The sequence below is a fragment of the Xyrauchen texanus genome, chromosome 43 (genome assembly GCF_025860055.1).
Source record: "Xyrauchen texanus isolate HMW12.3.18 chromosome 43, RBS_HiC_50CHRs, whole genome shotgun sequence".
In the NCBI taxonomy this organism is placed as follows: Eukaryota; Metazoa; Chordata; class Actinopteri; order Cypriniformes; family Catostomidae; genus Xyrauchen; species Xyrauchen texanus.
In genome coordinates, this window is record NC_068318.1 from 14,517,823 (window position 1) to 14,545,822 (window position 28,000).

The following is a 28,000-nucleotide window of genomic DNA, read 5'->3' on the forward strand; positions in this document are numbered from 1 at the left end:
TCTCAACAAGATCAATCCACGGCAGTTATTCTAACTCTCAAAGTTATAATAACTAAAAGGCTAAATTTAATATCTTACACTATTTATATTCAACATATATTGTTCTTTAATTCAATAAAAGCCGTCTTGAGGCATTTCCCCACTAATCTATCAAAGGGATAGTTGACCCAAAAATAAAATTCTGTCATCCTTTACTCACCCTGATGTTGTTCCAATCCCATAAAAATTATACTATGTTAGCCTCAGTCACCATTTACTTCCATTGCATATTTTTCCAGACAATGAAAGTGAATGGTGACTGAGGCTGTCAGTCCCTAAAGGCGGGCGTACATGGTGGAATTTTGTCGTGCGATCTCCCAATCGATTTTTTCCATTCGGGAGAGATCGCGTGGAAATCGTTGGTGCTCGTGTGGTCACGGCTTGCATTGTGTGAGAAAAATTACAAGAGGAGCCGAGCGTGTTACGAGCAGCTCATGACCTCCGGATCATTTTTAAAACTGTAAAAAATTCTGGTGCTGTCGACTTGAATTTGTGAGGTGTGTGCGGTTGAACAAGCCGATTTGGCGATCTACCTGAAGTTGGCCAATCAGTAGAAGATGCTACAACTCACACGATCAATGAAAACTGAGTGTTCATGAAGCTTTTATACATTTGGAGAAAATGGTCATGTTAAAACTGTTTTCCCCATATTATTCAAGACTACATCACTGGGAATGATTCTACAGAAATGCCATGCTGTTCTCTGCTCTTCAAACAAATCATTTGCCATGTGGGTTGTGCTAGAAAACCATCTTTATCACTCTGACGTACAGAGTTTTAAAATTTCCATCATGGTCTGTTTTTATTCATCATCCTTGCTTTTGCTTCAGTTCTAGGGCTTCATTTTGGGGGATATAGCATCTGGTATAATTGTATATGCATATTATATTGATATGTGATTCAACAATAGACTTCATGAAAGTTCTGTCAATCAACCGCAGCACTAAAAAATATCTATTTTATCTTTGCTGTGTGCAGACTTTAAGCATATTTACATTGACAAGACCTCAAGGATCATCTTTAGAATGACAGCTATCAACATGCAAGCAGAGACACATATCAGAAGGACGTAGCCTAAAACAGATATACTCCACTAAAATAACTCGAATTCTGCACTAAATGTCATGTATGCACTTAAATTAAATCCAAGTATAACCAACAGAAATGGTTCGTGAATTTTCCACACTTTCTTTTTAATCTTGTACATTTTGTGCACTATCATCATGCAGTAACTTGCAACAACACACTGACCCTATGATTGATGCATGTAGTCATGAAATCTGAATCTGTCAAATGTTGGACAGCATTTGTAATAATTATCCATTTTTATTTATTTATTTATTTTAATTATTATTCTGCAGATGAGTTTTCAGCTAATGCAGCCCTAGGCCTTGCCAGTCTTCTTTTTTATTTAGGAATTAAAGCAATGTTCTCCTCTGGCTAGCGCGATTAATGCAATTGCTCCGGAATTCGCCAGGTCGTAAAGTCGTGTCGTGTATGATTGCAGCTGTACGATTATCAGATGAACTGACTCGTAATGTGTTGAGGGGCTCACGACCTCTAGAGTGTCAGAACTTGCACCGTGTACGCCCGGCTTAATATTATGCCTTACATCGTCTGTGTTACATGCAAGAAAGAAAGTCAAATGTGCTTGGAACAACATAAGGTTGAGTGAATGATGTCAGAATTAAACATTTTAGGGTCAACTATCCCTTTAACACAAGCATGCCATTGTCCATAGATGTACATCATAAATCACATGCAAAAAATACAGAATATCATTTCAGCTGTGACCCTCTAACCCACAACCCAAAGCAACACCTCTCCTCCCTCAACCCCACCAAAAAAAAAAACTGAAATAAATGTGAATCAGAAAGAATGCCCTTATTAGCATTTCTTTAAAAGTGAGAGAGAGAGAGAGGGGGGTGGGGGGGTTATATGAATGGAAATTCTTTATCTGACAAAGAGCACAAACAGGCCTATTGCTAACTTTAAACCAGACAGAAATGACCCAGTTATAAACAATGACTATGTTTGACATCTCTGACCTGCACTCTGGGAAAATGATAACATTCTCAGCGTCCTTCTGAGAATCACTACCAGTATGGAGGATTGTTTCTTTGTTTGTACAACAAGCACTTCACAGTATAGGACCTGCAAAGTTGGAGCTGTTTAACTTTTATGTACAACTTAGCCAAATCCTGAAAGGATCTAAGTCATAAAAGCAGTGTAAATTGAACCTATGATAAATCAGATGCATCATGTGTCTCATGATGTTTCAATTTATTAAGAGCAAATTTAATTAACTATTGGGTCTCATAAGGAAAATTTCCCACAAACACTAAACATGGTTCACATGGTTAATCAAAAGCACCATAACGACTCGCACATGAAGAGATTATGAATCATCCATTAATTTGCATATGCAAATAAGCTACACAAATTGTGCCACATGCCAAACTGAGCTTACCAAAGGGAGGATATTGGCATTCAGTATGATTTCAGGACTGTAAATGTAATCTGATCATCAAGCCTAACTAATGACTAGCTGATGTTTCATTTGTGCACATTTAAGATCCAGCAGATGGTGGTGTAACCAGATGTTAGGCAGGATGTCAATCTCAGTCACCATTCACTTCCATTGTACATAAATAAATAAATAACAAATTACACAATGAAAGTGAATTGTCACTGAGACTAACATTTTGCCTAACATCTCTTTCTTGAGTTCTACAGAAGGAAGAAAGGCATACAACTTTGGAACCAGAGGGTGAGTAAATTATGACAGAATTTTCAATTTTGGGTGAACTGCTGTGAACAAATGAGACAAGACTTTAAGGAATCGTTCCCCCCAAATCATTTACTCACCCTCATGCCATCCCAGATGTTTATCACTTTCTCTGCAGAACAAAAACAAAGACTTTTAGAAGAATATGTCAGCTCTGTAGGTCCATAAAATGCAAGTGAATGGTGACTAGAACTTTGAAGCTCCCAAAACATATAAAGGCAGTATACAATTAATCCATATGACTCCAGTGGTTAAATCCATGTCTTCAGAAGCGATATGATAGGTGTGGATGAGAGACAGATCAATATATAAGTCCCTTTTTACTATAATTTTTTTTGTTCACCCCTTTTTTTGTTTTTTGGCTATTTGCATTCTTCATGCATATAGCCACCTACTTGGCAGGGAATATCATTTATAGTAAAAAAGGACTTAAATATTTCTTCTCACCCACACCTATCATATAGCTTCTGAAGATACCGATTAAACCACTGGATTACTTTCATGATGTGTTTATGTGCTCTTTGGAGCTTGAAAATTCTGGCGACCATTAATTTGCATTGTATGGACAGAGAGTATGTGATTTTCTCATACAATTCTTCATTTGTGGTTTACAGAAGATAGAAAGTCATACACACCTGGGATGGCATGAGGGAGTAAATTATTTAAGAATTGTTTTATTTTATTTTTAAACTATTCCTTTAAGGCAGCACTACAAGACACTACAATACTTTTTGTCAGAAACAGCAATATTACTGTATATGACATACAGTATCTCCACCAGTAAATAAAGGGTTTCAAATAGGCTAGACTTCTGTCATTGAAAATACATTCCTGTGACATTGCAATGTACTTTATAGGAGGGAAATTATTTGCACATGAACCACATTTTTCTTTTCACAGACAAAGTATGATAATACACAATAAAATACATTTCTTGAAACTATCCCAGTCTAAGTGACGGACAGTTACTATAACCACAGGATTTAAAATGCAAAACCTGCATAGACAACGAGTGTCAGTTCCAAGAGTTTTACTCCAGGGGAATAAAGCATCAAGGTCACACCTTTGCTATCACAACTTATACCAGGAAGTGTTAGCAAACAAACCATATTACTCAATAACTCTGGCAAAATGCCATCTGTTCTTGAAACGAACAGGTATAATGACGTTAAGGTACTGACTGCTTTTTATATGATCATGCATTATGACAGACGTCTTATCCTCTTAATGCAAATAATACACATCAGAATAGTAACCAACCTATTGAATTCAATAACGAAATACAAGAAATCAAAAGTAAAACTTTAACACTTACGTGCTAACGCTCTTCTGCTTTAGGGAGTTTGTCACATTGCCCTTCTTGCTCTGGGATCCCCCCATGATGTCAGTCTGCCTATAGAGTGTGTAAGATGGTGTGTGTTGGTCTAAGTGCTCAAGTATATGGCTGTGGTGGTCCAAGCAAATGAGATGGGCTCATCTTGGCTTACAGTCTTACAGTTTAGAGCTCCAACAGTGACGGTGCAAAGTGTATCTGTACAGAAATGCAGAAACAGCTTGTTTCTCTAACTCCGCCTCTCTCTTTCTGGCCCCTCCCACCTAAGCTCACACACATACACAGAAACACACCCTTACAGTAGCAAATGCACAGCTACTACTCATGACCTCCAACCATGCACACACACACATGCGCACACACACACACACACACACACAAGCTGTCATTCTGATGTGAGACATTCCACAAAACGCTGGTTGGGTGAGATAATCATAAGAAATCTAAGCTGTTTATCTCATCTTGTTCTGAATGGATCTGCATTGAAGATCTAAAGTGATCATGTTTTTCAGAACAGGCATTAATGCATTGTCTTGGCAAAAGTTCAACATTGTTAACAACTCCTTAGTGTAGACAACGTTTGCACCGATCTCATAAAAATGTTGCTGTGATCTCCTGAGACAGTCTAATTAAAGTTCACAACATAAATGGGTCAAATCTGATTAGCTGTCCTTTTTTAATACCATATCAAGATAATGTATAACGTTTGATTTTCTAAAAATGGCTTGCATGTGAAATGACTGGGAAGTTAAAGTAAGGACAGCAGTGCTTGTGATGTAGTCTTGTTAGAGACCTGGACAGATAAGCATGCAAAAGCATATAGTTAAAATGACTGATAGCTTTCTAAATGCAAAGTCTATGACATTTATGTCTAAATGCATTTAGCATTTGTGTGTGTGTTTTAAAGTTTTAAAAGCAAGTTTTAAGTTTTGAAACAATTGTTCTCAATCCTTTTGGATCTAAGTCACTTGTGATTCATGTTGTGATGACTGACGTTTCACAAACTGTGTGTTCTTCAATAAAAACGGTTGTTGGAGTTGTTACATAAAAATTAGAAATATGATGTCAGATTACTTGGTTTTTGTTTATTTTAAACAATTGTAGTCATCACAAGGCCAACTTGGAAGTTTGCTCAAGCCTTTTAGTGGGCCCAGTCAGACAGGCTGGGAACAACATCATAGTGAGTACATAATGAGACTTTTCATTTTTGGATGAACAATTCCTTTGTCTGAACATGTTAGCACCTTGCCAGGTAAAGTTAGAGAGCATTCAGATGAACAAACATTACATAATATCAATGCCTACAGGATCCTCTACAATTACAACAGTATGCAAAGTTTCATACAGTCTTTAATTTAGGGTAAAAAAAAAGGAAAATGCAGAATATGAGAAAGGTTTTTAAAGAAGTTTCAAAGTTCCCCTCACATGTACCTGACACATTTTTACACACATCTTCAGAATTTGCACTGCATTTGTTGACACTGAAATGTTCAGAGTTCAACTCAACTCTGAGATTCAGTTCGTTCATTGGTTCCTTAACAACGAGGACGCCTCTGAATTGCCTCGCAATGACATGTATGTATCACAGAATAATTAAAGGGTTTGTTCACCCAAAAATGAAAATTCTCTCATCGTTTATTCACCCTCATGATATCTCAGGTGTATATGATTTTCTTTCTTCAGTAGAACACATTTGAAGAAAAATATCTTAGCTCAGTAGGTCCTTAAATTGCAAGTGAATAGAGATTTCTCCTTTGAAGCTCCAAAAAGAACAGACAGTCAGCATAAACGTCAACCATACGACTCCAGCAGTTACATGTATGTCTTCTAAAGTGATAAGATCACTTTTGGTGTGAAAAAGATAAATATTTAAGTACTTTTTAACTATAAGCCATCGCTTCCGTTAAGCTTCATGAGAGGGTGGAGTTTATGCTGTCTCTCGTGTGATGTATTCGCGTTGCCACTATACGGATGTAATCTCACATTCTCCTCTCAGCTGAGACATCCAGGATAAGCACACAAACATACCATTGTGAGTAAAGAAACAAAAACTTACAACTTTAAAAAGTACTTATATATTGATCTTTTTTGCACCCAAAGCAATCGTATTGCTTTGGAAGACATTAATGTAAACACTGCAGTCGTATGGATGATGTTTATGCTGACTATCGGTTCTTTCTGGCCATCACCATCCACTTGCATTTTAAGGACCCACTGAGCAGAGATATTTTTCTTCAAGTGTGTCCTGGTGAAAAAAGAAAGTCATACACACCTGGGATAACATGAGAGTGAGTAAATAATGAAGGAATTTTCATTTTTGAACTAACCCTTTAAAAGTGCACTCTGTACTATATATATATATATATATATATATATATATATATATATATACAGTATGAACTACATACTGTAGTGTAAATAGAAAAAAGTACTAGTAGAATAGTATTTTTTTTTTTTTATATATGTTTAAAAAGATATACCCTCATATGAGATGTCTTATATCAGTCTTCGAGTAAAGGCTGCTTTATTCTACATTGATGCTGGGAGCACATTCATAAGCTGCAGCCAGTCCAGATCATATGACAAGCCGAATATTACTCACTGTATCTCAATAATACACTGCAATTGGAGGCTTTCACTTGTGGAATAAAAATTATATCTGACTGCAAATAGCACATTTTTACAATGACATCAATAACTGAGAATTCTGTTTTTGCAAGCTGCTATACAGCTACAATTGAAGTCAGGAATTTATATACACTTAGGTTGAAGTCATTAAAACTAATTTTTAACCACTCCACAGATTTCATATTAGCAAACTATAGTTTTGGCAAGTTGTTTAGGACATCTGCTTAGTGCATGACACAAGTAATTTATCCAACAGTTGTTTAAAGACAGATTGTTTCACTTTTAATTAACGATGTGCACAAGCAGTCGAATATTTGAATATTCCTTCTGAAATAATTATTATAATAGTAAAAATACTATTCGAATTCTGCAAAGTTTTGCTTTGCTGGCCATAGATACAGTGAGATGCATGCTAAATCCTGAACACACAAACTAAAACTGGCAGTTATAACAGAATGCACTGGGTGGCGCTGTTGAGTGTGGACACAAGTTGATCTGTTGAGCAAACGGTTCTGCCACTCAGTACGTTCAGATGGACACCAGGAAAGCGGGTTATTGTGAGAATATGGCTTACTGTGAGAAATCTGGGTTCCTGTTTAAATGTACTGGATAAACGGTGTACACTTTACTCTCGTATATGTGCAGCTCTTCAGAAAGCAGCATCCGTAGCAACGTAAACCCCACAACGCTTCTGTAAACAACAAACATGGCATCTGAGAAAGACTATGCTAGCTGAGGTAAGGGACATTCCATCATTTAAACTGGTGTGTATAAATGAGAATAGTTTATTGAGCACGTGGATATGCTTGTTTTTCTTTAAAAAAATGAGATTTAATCATAATAACTATTATATGCCGAGTGTTTATACTCCTGTGCATTAACTGCGTCAGTCAGAAATTCTGTCTCCTAGAGATGAACGTAGTTTGGTGTGAAACAGGTAGACAAGTATCTATATCCACAGTAAAACCAGTCCTATATCGACATAATCTGAAAGGCTGCTCAGCAAGGAAGAAGCCACTGCTCCAAAACTGCCATAAAAAGGCCAGACTACAGTTTAACTGGTTGGCCATAATGACCATTGTTATGTTAGGAGGAAAAAGGGTGAGGCTTGCAAGTCGAAGAGCACCATCCCAACCGTGAAGCATGGGGTGGCAGCATCATGTTGTGGAGGGGGCTTTGCTGCAGGAGGGACTGGTGCACCTTAAAAAATAGATTGCATTGTGAGGAAGGAAACTTATGTGGATATATTAAAGCAACATCTCAAGACATCAGCCAGGAAGTTAAAGATTGGTCGCAAATGGACAATGACCCCAAGCATACCTCCAAAGTTGTGGCAAAATGGCTTAAGGACAACAAACTCAAGATATTGTAGTGACCATCACAAAGCCCTGACCTCAATCCAATAGAAAATTTGTGGGCAGAACTGAAAAAGCGTGTGCGAGCAAGGAGGCCTACAAACCTGACTCAGTTACACCAGTTCTGTCTGGGCCAAAATTTCAGCAACTTATTTTGAGAAGCTTGTGGAAGGCTACTCAAACCGTTTGACCAAAGTTAAACTATTTAAATTCAATGCTATCAAATACTAACAAAGTGTATATAAACTTCTGACCCACTGGGAATGTGATAGAATAAAAGCTGAAATAAATAATTCTCTCTACTATTATTCTGACATTTCACATTCTTAAAATAAAGTAGTGATCCTAACTGACCTAAGACAGGAAATGTTTAAATGTATTTGGTAAAGGTGTATGTAAACTTCTGACTTCAACTGTAGGTGTCAGTATCACACATTTTACTGGGTTAGGGTTAAAGGATTATAAAAATGTATAAATCTCCACTTTCACTTCAACATTCGTCATCTTTTGGTTATTGGCGATTCACCTTTGTACATATCGCCACCTACTGGTTGGGGCTGGTCAAAGGTTGAGCTTTATATAAAAAAAGACTTAAATATTGATTTGATTCTCAACCACACTAATCATAGCTTCTGAAGATATGGATTTAACCACTGGAGTCATATGGATTACTTGTGTGCTGCTTTTATGTGCTTTATTGTGCTTCAATGTTCTGGCCACCATTCACTTGCATTGTATGGACCTGAAGAGCTGTGTTATTTGTCTAAAAATCCTAATTTGTATTCTGCAGAAGAAAGAATGTCATACACATTCGGAATGGCATAAGGACGAGTGAAGATGAGAATATTTTCAGTTTAGTGTATACAATTCCTTTTGTTATTAACAGTTTTTATTGATTCCATAGATAAATCATACAAACATAACATGAAATATGGAATCAATTTGATACATTTCCCCACACCCGACACAAAAGCACTACAGTGGTCACCAACAATTAGAACATAAAAATTAATTAATAAATAAACAACATTAAAACAAAAATATATACTTTCAAACAACATCCAGAATACACATACCTAACTTAACTACAAATCCCTCACCACTGCCCCTCCCCAAGAACCCTCTAAAAAAAGCCAAACGTCCACCCCACTTCCTGACAAACAAATCCCATTTTCCCAGCTCTCTAAAAATCACCTTCTCGAACACCGCCTCCCCGCACAACTCCCCAAACGAGGTGATTCCATCCCACGGTGTACTACTCCTTAAAAGTTTCCTTTTAATGACCATTACACTTACATGATAGTCTGTGTACTAGGTGTTACTTTGTGCATGTTGAATGGTTATGCTAGCTTCAATGTGCTATTTTTTATCAACACTCCCTACATAGAGAGGCCATCTTAATTAGATAGAATGCACAATGTTACAAACATATTATGAAACCATTGGATTTTTTTTAGCAGTTTATTGAAAGCTTGAGATGGCGTTATTTGGTTAACATTGACCTCTTGTGGGGAAAGAGAGCAAGCAGGTGAAGTGTGGTGCACATTGTGCCAGAAAAAACAATAGTGAAGAAACGGTTGCACATAAAACGCTAGTGGACATCAAACATACTTTAAAAACTACTTAAAGCCATTTTGCTTTTAGCAAGAAGACATTTAATGAGGAACCCAATTTGAGACCACATAAAGAAAACTGTGTTATGAAATCCTTCATAACACAGCTGAAAATAATCAAAACATTGGACTAAGCATTATCTCACAAATCTGTGTTAACTAGTTACCATGCAACAAGTAGAACATGACACAAGTACATGACAGAACATGTCAAATTCTCTTCAGTCAGATTTCAATGAGTTGTCTACTCTCCTTTCAGAGGCACAGAACCATGAGCAATCACAGGCTGGGAAACTTCCCTCTGTTGACTCAACATCTTTCCATATTCTCTTTCCACATTGCATAGTCCACTGCACTATAAGCATCTGAGCATAGCAGTTATTTCTGCACTTCTGATTCAGAAGAGCAAACTAGTGCTAAAGTTTCACCCTCCATTGTTGTAAGTCAACTGATGGGCACATGACTACAAATGTTCAAATTAGTGTTTTTAGGTATGACATAGTACTTCTCCCAGCCTCAAGAAACATGAAAATACAAGAAAGTGGGGAAAAATGGCATAGAAAGAGAGAGAGAGAGAGAGAGAGAGAGAGAGAGAGAGAGAGAGAGAGAGAGAGAGAACCAAGCTAAGATGATGCAATCCATATGCAAAGCTTTGAAGCAGATGGTCACTAAAAATTAGACATTTTTGAATTACATGTTAATAATGACAAAACTATAGTCATGCCATTTATCAAAGTGCCATATGGAACTTCCCATACCAGTTACTCGACTTGATGTCTCAGTCTTGTTTGAAAACTATGTGAGAAATCTTCTAAGAAGCAGTCAACAGTGAGACCTTTATATAAATGGGAGGGTCTTTGACGTGTGCTTTCCAAATGTGGGTTGTGCAGGACTTTTTAATGTCTCTTTTTTATGAGACTAATACAGAGTAAATTTAACTTTCCCTAAGTGGATGAAGCGGAGATACATTTTCAGCAGTGACTGCAAAGGAGAGGTCTTATGTGGTTAGCATTTGTGACTGATCATGTTAAAAGGAATAGTTCTCCCAAAATTAACATTTGCATCATTTACTCACACTCATGTCATTCTAACATTGTTTTTTCTTTGATGGAACCAAAATCTCATCTGCGCTTGAACATATTCAAACTTTAGTGCGTGAAGGCACGTTGTGCCAGGTAAGACATCAGTTTGCCGAACGCCACTGGTTCTTGCATGTTTTAATGTTTTTAATATATTTTGACTCATGGAAACAAGCAGCATGAACATTCTTTAAAATTTTCTTTTGTGTAAAAAAGTCATATGGGTTTGAAACGACATGAGGGTGAGTAAATGGTGGCTTTATTTCATTTTTGGATGAACTATTCATTTAACCCTTTAATACATACCTTGGGTCTATAGTGACCCAGGACCTCTTTCCACCTCCATTACCTCATCCTTTTTTCTGGAGTTGTGCCCACACCTCTTTAGTATACCTCAATCACCCTCTTCTGAACAGTGTAACAACAAAATTTATAATAAAAATATATATATATATAATTTTTTATAACTGCTTAATTACCATTGTGTAAAGGGTCATTAAAGACTCAAGATTTTTTTTGTGATTCCATAAATAATATTTGTATGATTATTTTATATCTATTTAGGTTTACTAATGCAGGATGTCTATTTCTTTGTTTATTACAAGAAAAATGCGTACATTTCATACAAGTAACTTCTATATCGTGTTAATTTTCGGTGCAACAGTGGTGAATTATCAGTATCCCATATGTGTGTACACATACATCTTATACATGTTTTTTGCTACTGTTGTTTCAGTTCTGGGCTTGATTTACATTTGACATTTCTATATGACGAAGAAGCAACATGGAAGTAAACTATAGCAAGTGTAACACATCAACAGTATGATATAGCTATTGCCATTTGAGCCAGTTGCGTCTCATGACATTTCAGTGTGGAATTAATGAATAGTTCTATATTTGTTGCATCATCTCTTTATATAAAAAAATTAAACATCAAGATAAAATTAGATTATAAGATTAAAAATCACGCCCCCTAACAATATCCTCCACAGTTTTAGTAATACATGCGTTGAATTAATATGCGTGTAACACTTTTTAACTAAAGTGTGTAAGTCCCAGCAACTCCGCAAAAGTGTGAAAACAACAGTACCCATTTTGGGCAACAAATTTATAGTTATGAATTCAGGTGGCCTGAGTGTACCCTGAAAAACACGGATAGGTTAAGAAAACAAATAATATTCCACATAAGGCTAGTGGTTTGTTGTTTTGCTTCTACAATCTTTTTCTCAAATAAAACAGACAGCCAAGAAATAAGACCCTAAGTAAACAACCTTGCTCCTTTAAATATGTTTTAAAAAGAATAGAAATGTTTTAGATTTGAAAGGGTTTACACTTTATACAGCTCGAGACTGAACGAAGCCCGCGAAAACCCAGTCAAAGTTCTGTCAGCACAGAAACATTGAGCTGTTCCGTTCTCAAAAGGTGTCGCGGCCTTTCGCATGTTCAGATTTTAAGAAGCGAACATTCCATGGAGATTTAATGGGATGCAACAGGTATGAGCAGGAGCTGCTGAAAATTGAGCAGCTGAACAAAATTCTAATACTCGCCGAGGGTCCGTTCACACAAGACACGCGTTCACAAACACAGACGGAACGCAACGAAACAGAACGTATAGGTCTCGGGACGCGCTTCTCACCTTCAACGCGAGGGACGCGACGCAAGTGCCAAATACGTCCGTCTTACGCATGTATCCATACACCAACAATTAAAAAAAAATGTTATTAAAAAGTAGCGCAACAGAATGCAAAAATGCCCTCGGTGTAAATTGGCCACACACAGCACCTATTCCGTTTACAGAATTTTGTGATAAAAATTTTGAGGAAACAATTGAAAAGATTTTAAGGGACACATGTGCTCGTTTTAACTTTTGTACCTGTTTAATAATTTGTTTAGCTGAGCACTCACAAATCTGAAACCAGTCAGACAAGTCTTACATTAATCATTTCCGATGGTCATATACAAACAGTGCGTTACTATGGTCATGCGAATGTGACATCACCGGCTTCATGTTCAGCAGTACGGCAAATTCTCCTCTAGGCAAGTAAGAAAAAAGGAAACAGTAAAATTCCTGTGGAATAAAAACGCTTCTTTACCTCGAATGAACGTCAACGGCAGGACATCGGACTTCATGCAAAGTTATTTTTCCAGTGTTCATAAAAAATGGAAACGTCCTCAAGTAGCGGAACTTCCCGATTTAAAAGGAGAGGCTAAAAGTCTCGTAAGACTTGACTTGAGGTAATGGTGTTGCGTACATTGGCTGTGTGGAATTCTTGGCGGAGGATGGGAGGGCAGTTCATGACTCAGTATGGAAAGGAGGGTGTTGTAATTTGTTGGCGCCTGTTCCAGACGGATAAATGGGAAATAATCTTCCCGGTGGCTATAATCTGAATTCTGCCTTGTTGGTGTCTGAGAAATGTCTGACAATAGATAAAATGGTGAGTCAATTTAAGTACACGGAGCACAAACATTTTTTGGGATAAGAGTTTAATACAAAATAAAATAAATAAGAAACACAAATATCCATATTTCAGGAATATAGTATTAATTAATACATATCAGTAATATGATATGAATGAATCAATCTCAAAATAAGAAAGTCACTGGCCAAAGTGTACAATAAGTTAATATTTCAGATAAAAGTAGGAGTCAAGTTTTTATTAGGCTACAATGCGCATGGATGCACATAGGGACATTAATGTGGATCAAATGCTCAAAGCCTGCCTTGAGAATATTGCCACAACACTGTAATACTTGGGATCTCTTCAGGGGAGATTTAAAACTTAAAAATGTAAATTTCTTAGGCAGTTTACTGGTCAAAATCCAAAGAGTTTCTTGCTCTATTCACTGTGGACTTTGCTTTAAAGTTTGTCAGTACATTATTCACCTTTTTTCCTGAATTGTGTCCCACAATTTATAACAGAAGCCTGTATATTTTTTTTATCGTTTTCCAGTCTCCTGTGTTTTCACTTGAATCTGAGTTTGTTTTTAGAAGATAATGTGTTGTTAAGTGTACTGAAGTAGTGTATTTGTGGCTCCATAGTGCCAATACTTTACACTTGCGATGACCACCTTTTGACAGTGGCTCACCTATCAAAGTTCAAGGAATGGGTTTAAGACATGAAGCGATGGCCCAAATTTAGTTATGTTGATATCATTAATTACTTTGAGTTGTTATGACAGCCAACAACTGCAAAAGTTAAGCCTGAACTAATTTTTACTCCAACTAACACTTAAACTGGTTATTGTTCTCCATCTAATTCGCTTGTTTTGGTAGTTATTACATTGCTTCTTATGGAAACCGGAACCAGAAAAGAGTCCAGGGGCAATTTGAATCATCATGGTGCCGCCCAGGGGTTGTTAGGAAAACTGTGGATAATATAGGCATATAACAATCAGGAAAGAACATCTACGACTGAGAACTTGCTGGAATATTTCCATAAAGCTCTCTCAGAACCAACAGAGCTGTGTCCTCTGACTCCCTGCACACAAAAAATTATTGATCATTACAGACCAACCAAGTAAGTGTCGCCACGTTAAAAAGACACATGATGTACTGTACATGTATATCAGATATGGTCCAGATATTGTCTTACCAGTAGCACAAATGGCTCTGTATTGCAAACAGGTACTCATTGAAACTCTCAATTGGTGTCTCCTGAAGAACATAATCGATACGTTCCCCACGATTCAACATCCCAACCTTGACGGTCTTCCTCTCATCCTGTTCCATTAGTAAGACTGGAATAGAAATAATAAAAATGCTAAGTGGACAACTTTCTGATTTTTAGTCAGTACTAACTTGTTTACTGCACCATATCAGGTTTCACAAGTTTCATTAGATACCTTCTGCTTCATCTGTGGGGAACATGGAATTGACTCCACCCTCTGCAAGTGCTGGTGCGGGCACTTGAGAAATGCTCTGCCAAACCATGCGCAGTGAGCCCAGTAAGTCAGAACTGACTCGAGTCAGTCCCTCTTTCAGCTCTGCGGGCATCAAAGGCATTAAACAATAATAGTTAACCTAATGGTGGTCGCACACCGGCCGAGAAGCACAACACCGCATCGCTGCTAGGACACAGCACAGGTATCAAACATGGGGCATGTCGATGCAGTTCAGGTTGCAGAGAGTACACACAAAAGTTACCAAGGTTTTCCCTTCTTCAAGAATGAAGAACACTAAAGTAAATAATCTATGTCCTTTGATAATGATTTGGGTTGAATTTAATGGAAAATATGCAGCTAAAGTAAATAATCTATGTCCTTTGATAATGATTTGGGTTGAATTTAATGGAAAATATGCGAGTTGCGTGGCAGAAATTTGAACAGCCTCCAGAGTCGTAGCTGGGCACCACCGACAGACGCCAAGTGGTGGCGTATGTGTGCGTACCTTCATTGAAAACAGTTGTTTCAATGAAGGTACGCACATTGTCATCTGCCAAACACGTCCGGTGTGCGACCCCCTTAAGAGTAATTTTAGAATATACAAAGTAAAAGGACAGTTCTCCCAAGAATGAAACCTCTTTTCCTTTCCTCAGGATTTTATTTTTTGGGTGAACTTTCCCTTTAAGGATTTAGCCCCATAAAACAATATCAAATACCAAGATGCATCCGCTTTCTGCCTTTATGATGGGGCATCAACATGGGTGGCAAGTTCACGTCCGGAGGCAAAATCATGGGCTCGATGCGATATGCCACTGGGTCAAACTGCACAGAATATATTTTTGGGTGTAAGAACACAGCTGCATGAAGCTTGGAGAATTATAACATTCTCAGTCATTGTTTTGGTGTATTCTTACAGGATGGAAGATGTTGTAGAAACTCTTGCAGGTAGGGAAGCTGTAATTAGGGTCGATCCTCTTCAGACCTCTAACAGTTAAAAACATTCCTATGGGTGAACCAAAAGCAAAGAATGCTTGGGGGTGAAATGCCAACTGAGGATAATCAATGGATACCTGCAGAATAAAGTAGACGTTTGTTGGCAACAACAACTGAAATTAAGATATAAACAATTTTTAAGATGTTTCTACTCGTATCAAAGGAGATTCAACAGGAAACAAAATAATAATAAAAAAAAAATTAGATAAATATTAAAATATATATTTTAATTAGTTCTGTCAATTTGTAAAACTTTTAATAGAATTACAAGAGATGCAGATTAACAATCAATCAGCATTTTGTAAATAATTAGAAAAGTAATTAATTGACAGTACTAATTTAAATATTTTTATGCATTTCTATTTGAAGAGAAAGGCCCCCAATTAAAGATAATTCAACATATAATAATCAATGTATATAATTTAATGATAAACAAAATTAAATGTTGGAATAAATAATTACAAATACAATGAAAGTATTAATAAATATGCCTAATTAATAATACAATTATTTCATTATAAATGTATTAATGTAGTTTTGTCCATTTTATTCCTCCGGATAAAAAATAAATATATATAAAATAATTTTTACCCGACACTTAGTTACCTGTCCAATGCCAACATCAAAATGCTGATAATCAACTGCACTAGTGGTGGGGGTCTGATGTTCCTGAGCTCTTTTCATCCCTACACTTGAGGAATATGTCTCAAATTGTGCTGCATGTCCACCTCCAGTTCTGTTGCGCTGTTGGAAATTCAAGAATTAGCTACCAGAATTGTGTCGATATAATTGCTAAAAAAAAATTAAACAATGGACTCGTGTCTCATCTTTTCCACTTCAACATTTTTGGGTGTGGAGAGGAAACTGCAAACAATTAACCAGACACTACAATCCGTTCCCCTGGAATTACCTTCCAATTCTTCACATAGTTCATAATCTTCTTGCGAGGACCAAGTGGTATACCAATATCTTTTAGGTCCTTCTCTGAGCAGAGCATCTGAAAAGGTTTATATACATTATCTTACATTTAGCTGAAAATATGAGAATAAGAGGAGGAAAAATATACAATGTTGTTTTGATTTTAGTTGTGATTTCAAAATGTGATTTTTGTTTCTGATGTGTTTTAATTACTGAAAACTGACCAGGGACTCTATATCCACTTGTTCTCTCTGCAGTACTTTGAGGTACTCCTCCAACCCCTGGCCCCTGACCACCTCCTCCAGGCTCTCATAGGAACAGTCGGCTGTATCAATGTAAGGATCCTCATGGAGCTGTGGAAACCACAAAGCCCTTTGTCACTAATCTAGGAGTTGCTTTTAAATATGTAGCGACATGGTTCTATTCCATACAGGACAAAAAGCTAAAACATTTAGGTTACCACATCATATTAGGACTATGGTTTGATGAAAAAAAATGTATAATGGTCGCATTTTTTGGAAAATTACAAGTTTTTATTTTAGATATTATTAGACATGCCAAATGTGATGTAGAGACATGTGTGTAAGAGGTGATGACATGTTGGTTTTCTGATATTTATTTAAATGAGAAATATTAGCACCAGCCAAGTAATGATCAGTGTTGGGGAGTAGTTAATTAAATTACCAACGCTACTAACTTAACCATTTTTTCAGTGGTGTGACAGTAGTTAAGCTCTATACACAATGATGTAGCTCTTTCAGTAACAAGCAACATTTTCCAGCATAACAAAACGCTACATTAGTTTTATATATATATGTTTATTAATGTTTTATATAATTTGCAATCTAAACTGCAGAATTAAAAAATTATATCTGAAAAAATATTTTCTACTTTACATTGCTTCAATGTAGTTAATTACTTTTTGTAAGTAGCTTGTAGTGTAGCCAAGTACTTTTTTTAAAAAGTAACTTGACTGTAGATTAAATACCTTAAGTTATGAGAAACTTGGGAAGCTACTCTGAAATAACACTGATAAAGATAATAGATTATATGATATTTATTATGAGCCTCATGTGCACCTTTAATGTCTGAAATTTTGGATTTTACGCATCTCAAAGCTTACTGTATTATTTTAGACAATAACCACTGAAATGTATACATTAATGTATAAACCATTACTATACAATTTTGATAATCTATTACAACAAACATATATTCTGTGACAAACCTCATCATGTGCCGTGCCTTCTGAACTTGTCTCTTGATTGGTCAAGAGATCAAACAGGATCAACGAGCCTTCAAAAAACAGGATACATATTTCAAAGGGAATCTTAAATTCCCATTTTAAAAATTTGCAATATTCATAACTAGGGCTTTAATAAATACTAAAGTGTTATTATGCCTATACTGTTGCTATTCACCTAGACTGTGTCCGACCAGGGAAACGTGTCCAGTGAAGTGTGGATGCCTCTGGAGGAAGAGGCTGTTCAGACGGTTGATTTCAGAGGCCACTGTATCTACAATGGTCTGGCAGTATGTAGCGCTATTGTAGAAAAAAAGGTCCAGTACTGTGTCATTGCTGAACTGACGCAGCCGGCTAATGCTAGGAAGTGTGATTCTCTCTATGTCTCTATTGAGGAACGAAGTGAAACAGAAAAGAGTTATGTTGTTTTCCCTAACAAAAATGCTATTGTTTTTATTATAAGTCAAACAACTTACTTGTCAACTCCTGTAGTTTCGCCATGCAAGACTCTGTGCCAGTTGACCGGAAGATACTCTACTCTTCCAATTGTGCTTGTGTCCATACCCTGCCTGAAGTGACGGTTTATGAGGCCATTGGAGGTATTACGGAACTCATTCACTACAGCAAGGAATGAAAAATCGTCACATGACTGCTCTCATAAATAGTGCAATAACATGGAGCATAATAAGATGTCAGAGGTATATTCATTTCTTTGCTGATAAAAGTTGCTGGTAAAAGAAAATTTAGCTCACCACACTGGACGATGCCCCGGAGCCGTATGTCACAGGCTGGACCAATACCATGAACCATGAATACTAGATGGTCTACTCTTTCTGGTTCTCCTTTGGAAACATAAAAAAATCACTGGGTCACTATCACACACAGCAACAGAATGATGCTGAACTGAAACCCAATGGGAATGTGACCTAATAAGATCTCCACACAAAATTAATAATAATACAATCAAATCCTAGTTTGATCTTGAATAATTGTGTTTTCACAATGATGGAAATTCCAGCTAAAATCAGCTTAAGATGGTAGATGGTCAAACTAACTGACTTGGCTGAGCTTTTTTGACCAGTCTGGACTAGCCACTATGTCCCAAAACTGTCCAAATCCCTACTAGTTTGGCCACCAAATGGCCAGATTGGACCAGATAGAAACCAGCTAACTACCATGTTCCAATAAATGGCTATCATGTTAAACTGGTTTTATCTGGATTTCCCACAAGAAAAACATTCAGTTAGCATCAAAATAAAATTTTAGCACCTCCGAATGGTGTTTTATAAAGTTTGATATGTAAACACTAATGCATATGGTCACATATCACATCTTACAAACTGCAAAACCCAAGGAAGACTTGACATATAGATTGATCATTGGGCTGCACTTACCCTCTGGTATCTCCACTGAAATACTGTCAATCCCTCTCTTTAGTGTTCTGGGTTGAGCCCGCTCATTCGGGGAAGGGGGATAGTCCTTGCAGCTGTTTGGATGCTGTATCATGAGCTGAGGTAATGCACAGAAAAAGACAAAATTTACTAGGTAAATAACTTTTTTCCCCTGTTTACAAAGGGATAAGATACCTTTGATACCTAAGATACCTTTGCTACCTAAGATACCTGAACAATACCTTTGGGTTATGAAGGATGACAGTTTCCCCTGTTGGGAGCTCCACATTCGTCTTCCATTCGTTCAGGGTAACTGCAATCATATATGCATCCTGTGTTTTGAATGAAGGAGAAATGTACTTTGCATGAATTCATTTATAGAGGGGAAAGTGCGTTGTCACATGGGCTCTTCTAATTCTAGTAACTACAAGGGTTTGAATGCAAAAGTCCAATTACACAAATGTTTGTTTCGTGGAAATTAGAGGTAGGCCGATATATCTGTGTGGCAGGGCGGAGGGCGGGGCCGGGTCATGATCATACACACCCAGTCCGTATTGGGCTAATCAAGCCGCTGAGGTTTAAAGGTCGACTGCAGAGTATCGTGCGGGAGAGAGAGATCGTTAGCGGACATGTCCGTCATGTGTGTTTATGTTGTCTTTTAAGTTGATCATTAAAACTATTATTTATATTGTAAAGCCGGTTCCCGCCTCCTCCTTTCCATTGAAGACCTTTACAATCTGTTTTACCGTAGTTGTCGACCGATATGGGTTTTTAATGACAGATGCCAATACGATATCTAGAAAGCAGGATGGCCGATATAAATGTGAATAAACAATACAATTTAACAGCTGCAAATCAGATGTACACAACATATCTGAAGTAAAGAAAACACTTATTTTATGCAACATTTACTCATATTTGTATCAACTAAAGGGAAAGTTCACACTAGAGGTTAACCGATCGTGGATTGTTTTTTTTTATCGATCAATAGAATAATAAAACATATCTTATTCTTGCCTTACCATGAAGAGTATAGACATTGAAGCTGCAAAATTAACAAAAGCAGTTTATTGGCAACCAAAATCCCAATTATAACCAGAGAAATGGTGCATAATGTGGCCAAAAATACACTGGAGACCATACCAGTCAACAATTGGGTACCAAAATCTGGGAGACCTCTGAGTGGGGGGTGGGGGTGCCGGATGGCAGAGGTAGGCTAAATACATACAAATTTAATGTGCTGAGTAATGTAATTTTTCCCACTGTGTCCGATATTAAAATCAGTGCGACACACTTTGCAAAAGGCGTGGGCATTGTCGATATGGCTTTGAGATATGAAATGTAAGACTTCCGTCCAGCTGTTGTTAAATTTACATATATATATATATTTTTTCTTTTTTCTCCGGAGCACCACCTGAGTCTTCTCCTCCCATCTACCAGTGATGCTTGATTGAACTTCCCGCATCTACTACCTGCGCAGATTTCAACAGCGCAACTGGGTTGTAGGTTGCCAGGTTGAGGTCACAAATGGCTGGAAATTTGAATGATGTGTTGATTGTGTGAGTAGGATGCGTTTCATACAAGATCTGGCAACTGGACAACCTTGGAATAATATATTGATGTGATTATTCATATAACAAGGTTTGGGCCTTACAAATTACGGGAGTTTCCCGGGAGAAATAACTAAATGGTAGGGGGTCGGGAGATGGGTGTGAAATACGGGATACTCCCGGGAAAAACGGGAGTGTTGACAGGTATGCCTGAGACTCTTATTTTGAAATTACAGATGAAGAGTTTTGTATGTATTTATTTCATCAGATGATGTTTATTGATAAGGAAGAAAAAAAAATTTGAGGAAAAATTAAAATAAAATACAGGCAACTATTGCCATGTATTTGTTTCTGATAACTGACAGTTCCAAAAAGCAATTATCGGTACAGATTAATCGGTAAAACCAATATATTGGTCTACATCTAGTTCACACTTCTGCTAATCAGCCAAGCAAGCATGGTTGTAGGCTGATGCCGATAATCTCAAAATGGACAAATATCGGCAGATTCATTGGCCTGGATGATATATCGGTCTATCACTACTTTTATTTTTTTATCTGTGTTTCTTTGTGGCCTGTGCTGGAAGATTCTACAGTTAAAACGTTTCTAGAGTATAACAGCGGCCTCTAAATGTGAAATAGAAACAAACACCTATCTCATGGGAATTTGCTGTATCTATATTTATCATCATTGACAATATTCATCCATATTTTTATCCTCACTTCAATGCATATTTGGTTATTTTGCTTAGATAATCAAGTGTCCTAAATTGAGGCGAGGGCATGCAAAGAATAGTGTGACTATATGGAAACGTGCCTGTCAGCACATACATCGTATCGCCATCTTAATATCTTGTGAATAGTAAAGAACCTTTTTTGTTATTAAACTTCCTATGGTGAAATATACAAAACCTTTCATCTGGTGAATATACTACATAGGCTATGAAAAACTTAATTTGGTTAATGCTTAATATAGAGCATTGTAACTGGGCCAAGTCTCTGTCATTTCAAAATGATGTTAAAGTTAAAAGTCACATGCTATGCAATAAGTCTTCACTTTTATCTGGTTATTAATGGGATTTGGATTTTGGTTAAACAATAGACTGCATCTGGGATTTTATTCATTTTGAACTTTTGTTGCCTTTAAGTCTGTGCCCAGACCCACATTAACACAAAGGCTTACTGGGGCTTAAACAAAAAGTTTTTGGAGCTAAGACTTTAAGGTATGTGCCTATACAGAAATTTACTTTCAGAAATAAGCACAGCCTGAGAAATATTCACTGGAATAAAACGTGTTACAACTAACCCCAATTCTCTCATATTTCAGATTTAAAATAGTCATAAGTTAAAACTGGGAAAACACAAAAAACTTGGAATTGTCACAGTGACTCACCTCAAGGATATCACTAAGCTCTTCAGTATAGGGAGAGTAGGTCACATCTTTACTGCCTTTATGGAACCAGGAGCAGCGCCTGACCTCGGTGGGTGCTTGTTCCCAGTACATAGCATACCGTCTCCTTTCGCGCAGCCTGACATCATATCTCCTTCCTTCTATAGCCACCACCACTTCCTCCCTGCCACTTTTCCCTGCTGAATAATATCAAAATCCAACAGTTATAATTCAAATGCATTTATGTCATATGAACTTACATGGCAATAAAGATCAACTTTATTCTCAGCATGGCCAGGTCTTGTGGCGGGCTGGGGGGGACATTGCCCCCTTAGATTTGCCTCGAGACCCCCTAGAATTATGCCACAGCACAGTCTGACAGCGAAACAATCAAGAAGAACCTCGACTCCCAGACTGATGGTGAAACAGTCAACATTGCTCCCTAAACATACAAGTGCCCCACCAAAGATTGCATCCTAGTACCTGTCCTGATTTTCAGCAATTGCAAACACAGGCTTCAAGGGGTCACATCAAACCCTTTGTCCCTCTGAGGATTTCTGCACCAAAAACAGTCCGAATTAATTTTGTATGACTATATTCCACCCTCTTTCTCAACTCTAAAATTAAACAGGCCATTTTTGGCACTCTTCACATGTAAATGGGGTGGTCATGTGTTAATATATTACATTTATTTTTTGACATGAGCTATTTGTGCAGCATATTTTTTATTTGAGGAGGACATTTTGAGTTCTGAAAATTATTAAAACTGTCATAGTACATTAACTGAAGAGTTCTGTTTCAATAAATCAATGAAAATGTCAATCAAATTATATTACCAAGTAATTCAAAGAACAAGGCAATTTTCAGACCTTGACAGAAAGCATCCTCCAGCCGCTGTGAGTCTTCTCTGCTGAACGGTTGCCAGGAGTCTCTGGAGTCCACCTGCTGGTTGTAGAACCAGTGGTACTGGACGGGTTCATAAGGCTCAGCAGCATTCATGCTGAGAACATCAAGGATGCCACATCAAGGCCAATTAACTGCAAATATAATCATTTATTAGTTTAAAAAATAACCAAGTCTTGATTAATACATCTTGCCTTGGATAAAAGTCTCCTCTATTAACAAATATTTATATTTTATATATAGTGGCACCCAACAGAAGTGTAACTAATAAAGCAATAAGCCACAGGAAGCAGTGATTTTACCATGGTTACGGGATGTTCTAAGGCACAATGTGAAGCAAAGTAAAGTAGCAACAGCAATGTTCAAGAAATAGTTACATTTAATAATATAAAAAAAATCAGATGGACCATTTCTCTGGAAAGTAATATAGTTAATTAGTCTAACTGTAGGTTGTGTCATGTTCTCTGTTGTCTTTTGTTTTTGTGCTTTTATGTTGAAGTTTAGTTTAGTTCCTGTTTCCTGTTTGGTTTTTGTAGTCATTTTGTAGTTTCATTTATGATTGGTTTTCCCCTGATTAGTTCTCATTCCCTGATTGTTTCCCCAGGTGTTCCTCATTCCCTTGTTTGTTCCTTTATGTATTTAAGTCCTTGGTTTCCCTGTTTCCAGTGTTAGTTCTTGCATGTTTTGGTATGCTCTGTGCCAGGTTTCCCGTGTTTTTCTTTGTTCTGAGTTTTCCTTATGTTTGTTAAATAAACAGCTGCACTTAGATCCTCATTCTCTGCCTGCTTCGTCACAGGGTGTTTATGGTTACCAAACAACATAGAGCTTCTATTTGTATCAGTACACAACTCCTAAAAGCTGACCATTGTTCTTGTTGCATAGCAACGTTCTACTTCCTATCAGGGACTACAGTAGGGGGATGGCATTTAATTATTTTACTTTGGAAAAATAATTTATTTATGTCCTTTTAATATTTGTATTAAGTGGTAATCATTGTATAGATGCAATAAGGCAGTTGAGGTTGTACCATTTTGTGAATATAGTCATGGCTGAAGGGGTTGTAGGCAATCCACTTTGCATTGTGCCTAACAATGGCCTTTTGTACATTTATTGATTATATGTTTGGTCACAGGTGTGTGTTTATTTGCATCCTTCTTCAATGGCTTTGAAACAATAAGAATTTAAGAGTCCGAACAATCTGTTTTATAATTATAAATAAATTATAGAATTTTGTTTTAAATATTAGCCTGTTGATTTTTAAGGACTGGACTAAGAACTAAAATTATCCTTCCATTAAAGAAATAAATACAATCCTTGGCTTATATGTACTTAGGCAAAAAGGTGAAATACATGCTTCAAGCAGCTTTAGAGTGAACATTAAAAAAAATAAAAAAAATAATTTATTCTTTGCACATTACAAAGAATAGTGCAAGTGAGCACTGCTTTAAATAGAAATAATAAAAAAAAAGGCCAAAATGTCAGAGAAAATATAGATATATAATTTAAAATACAAATAAATCAAGTTATCATAAATAAGAAAATAAATTAAATGGTCTATCAGAATGAAAAATAAAGTAATAACTTAGAAATGTATTATACTTTTATACATTATTTATGAATTTATTTATATGATAATAAATAACTAAACTAAATACTCCGTTTGCATCTGGGTGAAGAATCAAGAAATGTGTTCTAATGTATGAAGTATTTACACTGTAAAATAAAAACAATCACGTCATGTTCAACAGCAGAGTTATTACTTGATAGAAATCAATACTTGTTATAACTTGATAGAATAGTAATCATTAAACGGATAGTTCACCCAAAAATGAGAATTCTTTCATTATTTACTCACCCTCATGCCATCCTAGATACGTATGACTTTCTTTCTAATGCTGAAAACAAAGAATTTTAGAAAAACTATCTCTATCTGTTGGTCTATTCAGTGCAAGAGAATGGTGGCCAGAACTTTGAAGTTAATTAATATGTCTAGTGGTTAAATCTATATCTTCAGTAGCAATATGATAGGTGTTGGTTAGAAACAGATCAATATTAAAGTCCTTTTTAACTATAAATCTCCACCTTCGACTGCTCCAACCAGAAGGTGGCGATATGCACAAAGAATGTGATTTACCCCCAAAAAAAATAAAAAAAAAATGAAGAAGAAAGTGGAGATTTATAATATAAATTATTTAAATATTAATCTGTTTATCACCCACACCTATTATACCACTTCTGAAGATATGGATTACTTTTATGCTGCCTTATTGTGCTTTTAAGTCCATGTACTTTTGCGATCATTCCTTTTTCTTTTGCTAACCCAAACATTTTTTGTTTTTTTTTGCACTGATTGGTTTTAACACTGATGATTAAAATAAACAGATACAAACATATTTCATGTTCACCATTTCATTTTCTATTTAAAAAGGAATAAAGAGGTTGTGGGAAAAGGCTAAATTTTTGTTTTCCTTCAGCGTTGAAAAAATTAGTTTACACCTTAAATATTTGATACGCACATGTGAGCGACACTTAAATGTCCCTTTCATCTGATTGCTGATAGAGTGTGCTGCCGACATGAATGTTAACTCATATTAACTTGTGGGGATTTTATACAAAGTATAACACTTTCTTATGATGTGTTACATTCATACGAGCAGAAAGAGAAGTCTGAAGTAAGTTGAGCAGAAGAAATAGAAATAAATCTTGTGTAAATTGTCAGCTTTACGCTAATCTAAAATATTATTTGTAGCCATTTTACATCCACATGTTACCAGCCACAATCATATTTATTTATCAAGAAAATTCACATTAGATCATAATTTCTTATTTTCTAGTAAGACCTTGATATTATTTTTTTTTTAATTGTTTTCCTGTAAAAATATCTAAAAATCCTTGAAACAATATCAATTTGATTGATCTTGTTTTAGAAACAACACTGCATAAGATATTTTAGGTTTTTCAGAGAATGTATTTTTTCTTACTGTACTGGCAGAATTTTTATATTCAAAACAAGTGAAAAAATCTACCAGTGCTGAAGAAGTAATCCAAAGTATTTAGAATATGTTACTGAGCTTGAGTAATCTAACAAAATACGTTACAAATGACATTTTACAGCTTGTATTCTGTAATCTGTAGTGGAGTACATTTCAAAAGTAACCCTCCCAACCCTGCATATAAAAAACCATCTCCCAGTAAGCATATGGCCAAGTGATGTGACTTGCTCCTTTCGTCCATTAGAGGCAACACCTCGCAACAGCACCATGATGTGCCAATCAGCAAGGTTCTAATAGATATGGGATGCATAGTTTGCAGTTAGTGGTGGTTCAGGACAATATTTAATGAAACTTTGCAGAGCGGTCCCAACTCTAATACTGGCTGCAGTGCAGAAGACAGGGCGGGTTCACCTATCAGATAAAAGGGGCGTTTCAGTGCGTATCAAATATTGAAGCTGTAAATTAATTTTTTAGACAATGAAAGAAAACAAAAATTGAGCCACTTCCTCCTTTCTCTTTAATCCTTTTTTAAATAGAAAATAAAATCAACAGAAAATGAGTTTGTATCTGCTTATTCTATTCATCACCCATTCACTTGCATTGTATGGACCAGCAGAGCTGAAATATTCTTCTAGAAATCTTCACTTGTGTTCAGCAGAAGAAAGAAATTCATACACATATTGGATGGTATGAGGGTGAGTAAATGATGAGAATTTTCATTGAACTATCACTTTAACATCATCAGTCAAACTTCAAGAAGCGCGTGTGCGTCATCACGCTCGTGTCGGCTGCATTACGTAATGGATGATGACGGCGACAGCACAACTGACAAAAGTGAAATTGTTAGCTGATCCAAACGTGAAATGCTGATAAAACACTTGGCGTTAACGATACAAAATAACCAGACTGTGTTTAATGGGAATTAGCGATATTTAAAAAGGAACATGTTGGTCTGTGTCACTGTTTGGTTTGTTCTATGAAGTAGGACACTGCGGCATTGAAATTAGCGGATGAGGACAAAGACAAATGTACACTTTATTTTCGTGTGATCGTGTCATCTTATGGTCGAATTGACGCGCGATATTTCTACAGCACAAATTGTGATACAATGTATCGAGAAACATCAACTGTATTTTATAAGATTACGCAAGGACAAACTGATTTAGATTGCTTCCCATTGATTCTCTTTATGAATGTGCAAATTTGTGATGTCAGTAAATATTGATGCCGATTATAAAGAGCATCTGAGAAAACTGAGAAAGAGGAAAAACATAAGAGTATATCGCCATCTACTCACCGGCTGCTCGTACGGATGCACACTTAGGACAAAAATGACTTCTGACAGAGCGCAAGCATCCAGTTTTACTCACAATGGCGTGCAAGTCTGAAGTAAACAGATCACTCCGTTGCGGAAATCATATTAGTGGTCTTTGAAGAGTCTATAGGTCGACTAAATCGGGAAAGAGGGGTGAAAAATTTACCAATGACAAGTCTAAGATTTAAACGTGCCAAGAAAAGCCTATGTCAAAGAGTCAAAAACGGAGTCAAACAACCACATGCGCAATGAACTCATAATAGCACAACAGAATAATGAAGCAGTAATCTTGATTTTTAGTGTGTTGCAGAAGAAGTTTTTGTAGACGTGTTCATTAAAAAGACCACCGTGGTGAATGAACTTCAATTATAATATCATTGTGTCTCCTTAAAGGGATAGTTCACCCTAAAATGAAAATTATCTTATTGTTTACTTGCCCTCATGCCATCCTAGATGTGCAACTGTTCTTCTGCAGAACACAAACGAAATGAAAATATTTTTTTTAAGAATATTTCAGCTCTGTGGGTCCATTCAATGATAGTGAATGGTGGCCAGAACTTTGAAGTTACAAAAAGAAAATAAAGGCAG

The 28,000-nt window shown here is 36.5% G+C and overlaps 2 protein-coding genes across 3 annotated transcripts in view; both read right to left on the reverse strand.

The window, feature by feature from the left end:
* tacc1 (transforming, acidic coiled-coil containing protein 1) overlaps positions 1-13,116 on the reverse strand; it is a 45,407-nt gene extending 32,291 nt beyond the window's left edge. Inside the window, exon 1 of one of the 2 annotated variants that reach the window (XM_052115901.1) lies at positions 12,929-13,116. In XM_052115901.1, coding sequence (XP_051971861.1) covers positions 12,929-12,990 — 62 coding nt within the window. In that variant the 5' untranslated portion in view covers positions 12,991-13,116. Of the gene's footprint in view, positions 1-4,142; positions 4,367-12,928 lie in introns of those variants that run through there. The other variant, XM_052115900.1, reaches the window with a different exon arrangement.
* A 197-nt stretch (positions 13,117-13,313) lies between these two features.
* On the reverse strand, positions 13,314-27,695 carry ddhd2 (DDHD domain containing 2). The gene is made up of 17 exons (XM_052115902.1): positions 27,395-27,695; positions 23,071-23,238; positions 22,205-22,401; positions 19,505-19,594; positions 19,266-19,380; positions 18,624-18,713; positions 18,348-18,489; positions 18,050-18,258; positions 17,857-17,924; positions 16,853-16,981; positions 16,621-16,707; positions 16,317-16,454; positions 15,632-15,787; positions 15,434-15,539; positions 14,679-14,819; positions 14,429-14,573; positions 13,314-14,314 (listed from the first exon to the last, which is right to left on the reverse strand). Exons 2-17 carry the CDS (start codon positions 23,198-23,200, stop codon positions 14,242-14,244), a joined length of 2,016 nt encoding a protein of 671 aa, XP_051971862.1. The 5' UTR covers positions 23,201-23,238; positions 27,395-27,695; the 3' UTR covers positions 13,314-14,241.
* Positions 27,696-28,000: the final 305 nt, after the last annotated feature.

Excerpts from the sequence above, each read along its gene's own strand:
- ddhd2 (XM_052115902.1), bottom strand. The coding sequence starts at position 23,200 with ATGAATGCTGCTGAGCCTTATGAACCCGTCCAGTACCACTGGTTCTAC. Across the intron at positions 19,595-22,204 it reads AGCTTAGTGATATCCTTGAG|GATGCATATATGATTGCAGT; the intron begins GTGAGTCACTGT and ends TTCAAAACACAG. Across the intron at positions 18,714-19,265 it reads TTCAGTGGAGATACCAGAGG|GAGAACCAGAAAGAGTAGAC; the intron begins GTAAGTGCAGCC and ends ATGTTTCCAAAG.